We start from the raw sequence: 9967 nt of genomic DNA, 5'->3' as shown, positions 1-9967 counted from the left end.
TACCCCCCCCCCACTTCTGCCCCACCCAGTTCCTTCCTATCTCTCTAAGTTTAATACCTCAATGAATTTTGCACAGGTATAGGATAAAGAGTGCCAGCATCCAGTTGAGAGCCCTATTGTTACAGCCTTCCTGCATCTTTCCTCCATCTTCGTTTTGCTTCTAGTCATTTGGCAACTTGTACTATGCTTTTCAATCACAACATAAAATATATATTTACTCAAAAAATTCCATGTGTAAGTGATCCCATGCAGTTCAAACCTTGTGTTGTTCAGGGGTCAACTGCATATATACATACATATACACAGATACATACACATTTCTATACTGCTAAAATATTTTGTAACTAGGAAAAATGGTAGAAGAAAATGAAGACCTTTTAAAGGAAACTTTTTTTTACTTTAATTCAGAATTTCCCAAATGATTTAAGACAGAATATCTATTTTGAAAGTATACTTTTTAACTTCCTGCAGAAAATAAAGAATTGCAATCACTTATTTAGTCACTGCTCTGTCGTAGGAATAAATGTGTATTGCTAGATCAAGAAATTTTTTTCCCACTATCAAACATTTTTATGATTTTATGCCAACAAACCTTCAATGTGGAGTCCAAAAGGGACTTGGGCATCTCCCTCTGCTGTACACCAGGCAGAGGGCTCCACATTAGCCAGTACTCTGGATTTGTAGTAACAGTACTGCTCCAGAAAGACATAAATGTGGAATTAAATAAGTCAGACCACAAGGAAATAATTTCTTCAGTAGACACCTAGAGATAAATAGATAAGAACATATTTGAGAAAAATTGCATGAATTAAGTTATGAGGTCTCTGTCTTAGAAGACTCATCTAAAATTAACACAGGTTTAAAGGTATTCTAACGTTCTTGACTTTCTGCAACCCTGGTCATCTTGGTTAAGTCATTTATCCTGTTTATAATTTTACAAAATGGAGATCTGCCTTTATAAGGTACATGAAAAAATATAAGTGAATTAAACAATTATAATGTACCAGCAAAACAGATAAATGAATAAAACATCATTAAAATATTAAGTAATGAGGGGCGCCTGGGTGGCTTAGTCGGTTAAGTGTCCGACTTTCGCTTAGGTCATGATCTCGCGGTTCGTGGGTTCGAGCCCCGCGTCGGGCTCTGTGCTGACTGCCAGCTCAGAGCCTGGAGCCTGTTTCAGTCTGTGACTCCCTCTCTCTCTGACCCTCCCCTGCTCACGCTGTCTCTGTCTCTCTCTCCTAGAAATAAATAAAACATTTAAAAAAAAAATATTAAGTAATGAAAGGAGCTTGGGTGGCTCAGTTGGTTGAGCATCTGACTCTTGACTTCAGCTCAGGTAATGATCTCACAGTCCATGGGTTCAAGCTTTAATGAACCCACCTCAAGCACTGAGAGTGCGAGAGCTTCTCTCTCTACCTCCCTGTGCCCCTATTCTTCTCTTTCTGTCTCTCTAAATAAATAAATAAATAAATAAATAAATATTAAGTAATGAAGTTAAACTACAGTTTACCACTATTCATATTTAATAGTTATTCTTGGAGGAGAGATTAAAACCTCTCAGGTATATTTTTACATAAACAATAAAANACCCAAGCGAAAGTCGGACGCTTAACCGACTAAGCCACCCAGGCGCCCCAAGATTCTCCCTTTTAAAAGTTAATTCAGATAAGACTGGATTTTACAACATAGGATTTCAAATTAGATAAACCATTCTGCAACCAGTTTGCCACAAAAAAAAAAAAAAAAGTTTAACTGGCTCATAGTATAAAGAGGGCTTATTCCCCTTTTGGATTTTGTTTTTTACCTTCTGACGGTGTAGTAAGGACCAAAGGTCTCGAAGCTCTTGTGGAGCAATTGGTGTGTACCGAAGACAAAATATGATGTGATGACTTATCTCCTCATCTAATGGGGGTTGCTGATTTTTGCTGGACCTGTTCCAAAAGTAAAGAGGAAGAGAGGATGTACTGTAGGCTATCAATAAGCGGCTAAAAATGTGTTATGTACAGGAAGATGGTACACACAAAATTTATGATGCATTCATTGAAACAGAAAGAAGCAATTCTACTGGAAAAATACCTAGTAACTTATAGAGGTAGAGTCAAAATGGGCAAAGAAACATCGAGAAGTTATGGCTTTCCAAAGCGGCAACTGACTTCCCTCTGTTTCAGTAAAACTATTCCCCTTTAATACAAGTTTGTGCTTTGTTTCACATGTAAGATACATAGAATAACCTAACCAAAAATAAGTTCCCCTGAGGAAAATGGCTTACCTTCTTAGGAAAGCCTGGGCCATAAAATCAGCTGTCACTTTGTACTGCCAAAGCAGAGCCAGGTACTCCATTGCAGGCCACAACTGAACACTCCTGGTGAGTTGGACTAAGGAGGTAAAGTCTGGTTGGAACAGGGAGGAAGCTTCATTGTGCTTTTTCTCCAAAAAACCAAGTGAAATTCCTTTGGCTTTTAGTTCTAAACAATGAGCATTCACAAGATCCTTCAGCTCATCTAGACAAAAAGACACATGTGATATATCAGCATAGTGGTCAGTATTATAGGCTCAGATTCCCAACAAGTTATGTGACTGTGAGCTTGGCCTGAGCTTGAGTTTTATATCTATGAAATGTTATTATTACCTGCACAATTTTAATGACAGAATTAAGCAACAGATGTGAAGCCCAGCTCTATGCCTGACACTTATTTAACAATGGTTACAGTATATCAAAAAAAAGGAAAAGAAAAAAAGAAAAAAAAAAAAACAAAAAAGTAAAATCTAAGGGAAAAACTTAAAATTTATTGGCTGTAGAGCAGCAGATACTTTTACAGCATCTGTTATCAGGATAAACTCTAAAGGAGATTACCTGGGTTGGCATCTTCTAGAATATTAGCTCTGAGGACCAATTCCCAGGCCTGCAAAAGACTTTTCTTTAAAGTCCATTCAGAAGCAACCACTTGGAGACGATTAATGTCTTCCCACCATCCACTTTCCCCAAGGGCAGGCATCCACTCCCTGATGGCAAGCGCGTTGTTAAGGACTTTTAACTGAGAAAAACACTCTACCACCAGCTTGTTCTGAAACAACAAAACCCAGGAAAATCTATTACAGAGGAGAAATGAGGTTCTTTTTAGCAGCCTATTCATGTCTCAGAAAATATTTAAAATATTTCCACAATTCTTCTAGAAAACATAAGGTTTGTCTACTGTTACTCTCAGGAGATAATACAGTAATCAAATTAAAACTCTATCCAGACTTAATACTCTCAAGAATAAGCAAAAATGTAATACTTAACAAATCAATTAATAGTATTCAGCAACATTTATGAGTCGAGTTGAATGGCACAGCCATGTTCCAGAACTTCCCAAGAATTCAAATCTTAGTGTTTACTATATGATTCTAAATTGTACCTTAAAAGGAAATGGTCGTCCCAGGAACTTCTGCAACTTCTTTATTCCAATGAAGCCGCCAGTTGGGCTTCCCAAGCAATTCTGAATATGTTCTGAGACAGTCTGAACCTCTTTGTAGTATCTTTAAAGAAGGGAAAAGGGGCAGAGGGACATAAGAAAAGGGGTAAGTGCTTGATAGTAAGAGACATCATTTACATTCACCAAAAGGCCATGGGAATAAGCAAAAGTAAAGAAAGAAGAAACTTTCAATTTTAAACCCTTTTCTCTTTATCATCATCAGTACTATAGATATTGACATTATTACTCTAAATAGGAGCCTTACTTGTCTTCGTGGTTCATTAGGAGTTGGGGGATCTGACGGACCAGATGTTTTAACACCCAGTGCCAGTGAAGGGCGAGCAGGGCCAGGCCTGAGGCATCCACTTTTACTGTGTCAGCCATGGTCCAAAACCGGTCCCGCCACCGCAAGGAATCCAAGATCTAAAAACAGAGTAAACCATACGCACACAGACCTCTGAGTAAAACAAAAGACACAAATTTCAATTGTTAATCAATATTCAACATACACACATGAAAGGTCTAGCATTCATCTGAAATATTTTTAAGGACATTAAAGCAGAGAGAAGGCAAAGATTTTTTCCTCCAAGTACTTAAAGTTCAGAACTATTTCCTTAGGGAATATGGAATTATTAAGTCATATGGTAAGTGTACACATAGTTTTATAAGAAACTGCCAACTTTTCTTACAAAGCAGCTGCATTCCAACCAGCAGCGTAGGCGAATTCCAGTTGTTCTGTTTTCTTGCCAATATTTGCTACTGCTAGTGATTTTAACTTGAGCCATTTTGGTTTATGGCATCTCAATTACATTTCTTTGATAACTAATGATGTTGGAGGTTTTGAAGTTCTTACTGGGCGTTCATATATCTTCTGAGAAGTAGCTATACAAATTACCTTGATCATTTAAAAGTTGGGCTGTATTATTAGTTTGCTTATATAATTTATATATAATATCTATAATATAGAATTATAATTTTATGTCATTTATATATAAATGAAATAATATAGCCAATTTTTAACAGTTTCTCCCAGTGTTTTCATTTTCTTAAAGTTGTCTATTTAAAAATTTTTTGGGAAGACTCTTAAATATAGAGAAGAAATTGAGGGTTGCTGGAGCAGTTATGAGGGGGCAGAATGGACTAAATGGATAAGGGGCATTAAGGAAGACACTTACTGGGATGAGCACTGGGTGTTATACATAGGGGATGAATTGCTGGAAAATATTCCTGAAATCATTATTGCACTATAAACTAACTTGGATGTACATTTTTTTTTATTTAAAAAAAAATGGGGGGAGGGGGAACCTGGGTGGCTCAGTCAGATGAGCATCTGACTCTAAATTTTGGCTCAGCTCACGGTCTCGCAGTTCATAGGATTGTACCACCAGTACAGAACCTCCTTGGGATTCTCCCTTCTTCTTGTCCCCCCACCCTCAACTTGCAGATCTTTATCTCTCTCAAAATAAATAACTTAAAAAAAGTTGTTTTTGATTTTGATAAAATTTTTCAAATTTTTCTTTTATGAAAAAGTCTTATAAAATCTTTGCCTATCCTTATAAAGGTTTTTCTTCCATGTTTTCTTTTAGACAGTTCATACTTTTCGCTTTTATATTTAGGTTTATGATCTATTTTGAGGTAATTTTTCCATATAATGTAAGATAGGGGTAAAAGCTCAGTTTTACTTTATCGTATGGGCATCTACTTGTTCCATCACCATTTACTGAATATACGGTACTTCACCACACCATAAAAAAGATGTGTCAACATTTGGAAGATCTGATACACCAGTGAATAATATTTTCCAAATTACCAACGCATGAGCTATAAACTCCTAAAATAGTCCATCGAAAGTGCAAGCCAGACCAACTGATGGATTTTTAATTTTTTAATAAAATTTTTAAACATTTATTTTTGAGACAGAGTGTGAGTAGGCGAGGGGCAGAGGGAGTAGGAGACACAGAATCTGAAGCAAGCTCCAGGCTCTGAGCTGTCAGCACACAGACTGATGTGGGCCTTGAACTCATGTACTGTGAGATCATGAACTGAGCCAAAGTCAGATGCTTAACTGACTGAGCCACCCAGGTGTCCCACCAACCAACGGATTATGATACATGACAAGTTTGGTGTATTTTTTCAGATTCCATATTACAAATAACCTTTAGAAAACTATCACATGTCAAGTTGTGGTATAGTATCAATGAAAATTGTTTACAATAATACACAATGGCTACGAAGATAGGAAGTTGGAAAAAGGAGAAGTATAACTGTATGAATAAGTGGCCTAAACAATATACTGTAAGAGAAATGAATGCAAAAACAGATTTCATTTTCTTGTTAGTCTGAACATCAGAGAGACTTGCAGAAATATAAGAACAGTTGCACACTTCTCATTAATTTGTTTTGAAAAACAGTGTTTCCCTTTACAATTATTATTCCTATTAACATTAAACGGATTTGCTACTGTGTTTTTAAGCAAATTAATAATTTTTAAAATATTTCTCAGATTTATTTCCTAACGTAATATTGATAGACAAAGCTATATAAACAAAAGTTCTTTGGAGTCTTTGATAATTTTTAAGACATAAAGGATTATTGAAACAAAAAGTTTAAGACCTGCTATCCTAGTTTATTAAAATTAATAGAATAATCTGGATTCAAAACTCTCAAGGAATCTATTCACAACAATGATGTCTAAAAAGGCTTTAGTGAATTAAAATATAAATTAAAACTCCAGTGTTCTTCAACAGTTGGATGGATTGTAGTGCATACATTTGATGGAATATTACTTGGCAATAAAAAGGAATGGACTCTTGATACACTAAACAATATGGATGTATCTCAAAGTAACTATTTTGAGTCAAAGAAGCCAGACGAAAAAGAATACATACTGCATAATTTAATTTATATAAAATGCCAGAAAATGTAACTGATCTATTACAGCATTTGGTTTGGGGTGGGGGCAAGGGAGAGGAAGAAAATACAAAAGAATATGAGGAAAGACTCAAGGGTGTTGGATATGTTCACTATTGTGGTAATGTCTTCAGAGGTGTATACATGTCAAAACATAAAACTGTACACTTTAAATACATGCTCTTTATGTCAAGTATATATTCATTACACTTTAAAATATGTATATATTAGACAATAAACTATTAAAAAAAAAGAAAATAATGATTTAAAAAATAAAAAAAAATATGTATATATTTAAAACTGTTAAGAACTAAATATTTCAAATATAGGACATATAATAACAACATTGTAGTTTATCTCGCCTCTAAGAATCTTAAAACATGGGTCTTGGCACAAAAAATAGGTACATTTCCTCACCTCAATGACACTGGCATCAGACACCATCCCCTGGGAGGATTGTACCCACAGCAGGATTAGTGCATCACAAAGTTCAAAGAAAGCAGCAAGATTGACCACAATTTCATGGGGCAGGCTGTGATAACTCTCTGGATCTTAGAGTTGACATAAATAAGAACATTCCATCAGATTTAAATTCATCTCTAGACATTTTCAAACTCAAAAGTAATATGGAACTTAACTGCATCTCCAGTACAGTCAATTTTGAAAGGTCAAAATTGAAAGCAAATTCTTGTCTACTATTATCATATTAAACTTAAAGGATCAGGTATGTACACCTGTAGATGTTTATAACCTTTTACTGAAAAATGAAAATTATAGAGCAGTAATACATATTTGACACAAGTACTTTAAATACAAAACAAGATGTGTATGTGTGAATGGATAAAGAGCACAGACAGGTGAGAAGATACAAATGAATGTACTATTAACAGTAAGCACTTCAAAGGCAGACTTTTATCTTTCAAAAAAAAAAAAAAAAAAGAGTGAAGAGGGGCGCACGGATGGCTGAGTTAGTTAAGCACCCAACTTTGGCTCAGGTCATGATCTCATGGTTTGTGGACTGGAGCCCCACATCAGGCTCTGTGCTGATAGCTCAGAGCCTGGAGCCTGCTTCAGTTTCTGTGTCTCCCTCTCTCTCTACCTATCCCCGACTCATGCTCTGTTTCTCTGTCTCAATAATAAATAAACATAAAATTTTTTTAAATAAAAAAATAATAAATTTTAAAACTTTAAAAACAAAAAAAAAGAATGAAGAAAGAACCTATAACCAAATACTTAGGAGCATGAACTCTTTGAGCCAACAGATCTAGATTTCAAATTCTAGCTGTTACTTGCTAGAGATTTGACCTTGAGTATCTCTGTACCTCCCTTTCTTCTTGAACAGCATGGACCTACACCACATAAAGTTGCTACAAAATGTAAATGAAATCAAAGACAGGTAAAAGCAATTAGTCCTTACTACTGAATAGGGGATGTGTTTGTTTAAACTCAGTCCAGCAAACCAAAAAGTATCAGTGAAATGGCAGCAGCTGCTCAAGGTCTCTTCACTTTAGCGACACTATGTGATCAGATGCACCAACTCAAGAATACAAAAGGGTAAACTTCTCACCTTTATGGAATTCAAAGGACATTCTCAAAACACTATTTCTTAACTTTTTGCCGCCAACAGAAACCAAATTTGCTTCAGTAAATATCCGTTTTTCCCGTTCAAGATATATGATTGTCCTGAAATGAGATTCAGTAACATAATAAATAGTTTTGGTTATTGGTGAATACTACTTTGCAATCACATCCTCTACCTGCCAAAATCTTGAGAACCCTTGGCACATCAATCTACTTCAACCTGCCATTCCTCTCCAGCCCCTGCAAATTCTGGACTAGAGAGGGAGGTGAAGGTGATGAGAGGACTGACTTGGGAGTGGCAGCGGGCAGAAGACAGATGGCTGGGAAAAGCTGCACCTAGGAAGACTGCCAGGGCTCACCCTTGCTCTGCCATGATCTGACAAACAGCATGGGAACTCTTGAAAGTGGGCATCGTAAAATTAATCTCTGGTGTTGAAAGTTATCTGGGGAGGCACAAGTGGAGGGGAGACAAGGGAACCTTTGAGGTGCTAGTTCACATCACATGCACGAGTTCACTTTGGAAAAATTCATGAAAACCAAATACACTCATTATTAGTAATAATGCACTTTTCCTTAATGTACATTATACTTCAATTACAAAATTATTTTTAAAAATGTATTACATTAACACTGATGGGTCAATTAAAAAAATACTCTGACTCTTAAATCTACAGAACAAACAGGGTTACTGGAGGGGTTGGGGGTGGGGATCGGCTATACAGGTAAGGCACATTAAAGAACCTACTCTTGAAATCATTGTTGCACTATATGCTACCTTGGATGTAAATCAAAAAATTAAATTAATCAAAAAATACTCTGGCTATTACATTAAATGTGAGGAAAGACCAGCTTATATAACAACTAGGTAAATTTATATGTTGAGCGTGTATATAAGCATGCAGAGGCTACATATGTCTGCAGCATAGGATGGAAAATGATGTGGATACAAGGCTGAGGACAGGACCCGTGAGAGAATGAGTAGGTGAAAATGGGAGGAGCTGCCAAGAATCATGAACAGAAAACAAAAGAAACATAACTATCCTATGATAAAGGATTAACTTTAAAATAAACACAACATTAATGTTAAGCTAGTATCTCTTAAAGCGTCTTGTTAAATTATTAAGAACTTGCAAAATTTATAGGCATTTTGACATCAGAGTCGGAATTACTTCACTAAGCATGGAGCATGAAGGAGAGGTGGTGATGAAGGCCATCCCGCCTAACATCCCACCTCTTCTTACGTTCAAAAGATTACATATATGTAACCTAATGTGACAGAGTATAGAAAAGGTATGATCCATGAAGCGATGGTGTACAGTGAAGCAAATATTGCCCAGAATAGCAGGCTTCACTTACTTGTTTGCAATAGACTCTAAAAGGGCAAAGAGCTGCTCAGGCTGGTCGGTTTGTGGGTCAAAGTCCATCGAATTTCTAATGATGTCCAAAGCTTGTATATTCCACCGGGGGTCCAAAGGGATCACAAATTCATCTGGTTTAAAAAACAGAAAAAATAGAATTTGGGAGTTAAATTCTTTGCCTCACAAATTTCAGTTCGAAGATTTTTCTTGGTCCTAATTTGATCACATTCAGTCCTGATGGGTAAGATAAGAACAGGAAAATGCTGACTTCAGCCCATAGTACTAGAAAAGTAACGTTCAATTGCTTGTATACTATTTCCTTTCTGAATGCAAAATTTCTACTAATCCTGAAAATTCATTCTGCTTTATTCTTTTTAATGTTTTATTTCTGAGTGAGAGTAAGAGTGAGAGAGAGAGAGAGAGAGAGAGCGAGAGAGAGAGAGAGAGAGAGCGTGAGCAGGAAGAGAGGGAGAAAGAATCTGAAACAGGCTCCAGGCTCTGAGCTAGTTGTCAGCATAGAGCCCAATGCAGGGCTCAAACTCACGAACCATGAGATCATGACCTGAGCCAAAGTCAGACGCTTAACCGACTGAGCCACCCAGGTACCCCAAATTCATTTTGCTTTAGAACAAAGGTAATTCCTGTTACAACATAAGCATT

At 36.4% G+C, this 9967-nt stretch overlaps 1 protein-coding gene across 2 annotated transcripts in view; it reads right to left on the bottom strand.

Moving 5' to 3' along the window:
- MDN1 (midasin AAA ATPase 1) overlaps nt 1–9967 on the bottom strand; it is a 166802-nt gene that overhangs the window by 53271 nt on the left and 103564 nt on the right. For both annotated transcript variants that reach the window (XM_077750370.1, XM_077750369.1), the window contains exons 51-59: nt 9306–9438; nt 7936–8051; nt 6786–6919; nt 3724–3881; nt 3402–3522; nt 2858–3068; nt 2273–2504; nt 1808–1934; nt 593–763 (exon numbers count right to left, since the gene is read on the bottom strand). In XM_077750370.1, coding sequence (XP_077606496.1) covers nt 593–763; nt 1808–1934; nt 2273–2504; nt 2858–3068; nt 3402–3522; nt 3724–3881; nt 6786–6919; nt 7936–8051; nt 9306–9438 — 1403 coding nt within the window. The remainder of the gene's footprint in view (nt 1–592; nt 764–1807; nt 1935–2272; nt 2505–2857; nt 3069–3401; nt 3523–3723; nt 3882–6785; nt 6920–7935; nt 8052–9305; nt 9439–9967) is intronic.

Source organism: Crocuta crocuta, unplaced genomic scaffold (genome assembly GCF_008692635.1).
Source record: "Crocuta crocuta isolate KB4526 unplaced genomic scaffold, BGI_CrCroc_1.0 scaffold9, whole genome shotgun sequence".
NCBI lineage: Eukaryota > Metazoa > Chordata > Mammalia > Carnivora > Hyaenidae > Crocuta > Crocuta crocuta.
Note: the sequence above shows the minus strand (reverse complement) of the source record. Positions and strands in the feature narration are given on the sequence as shown.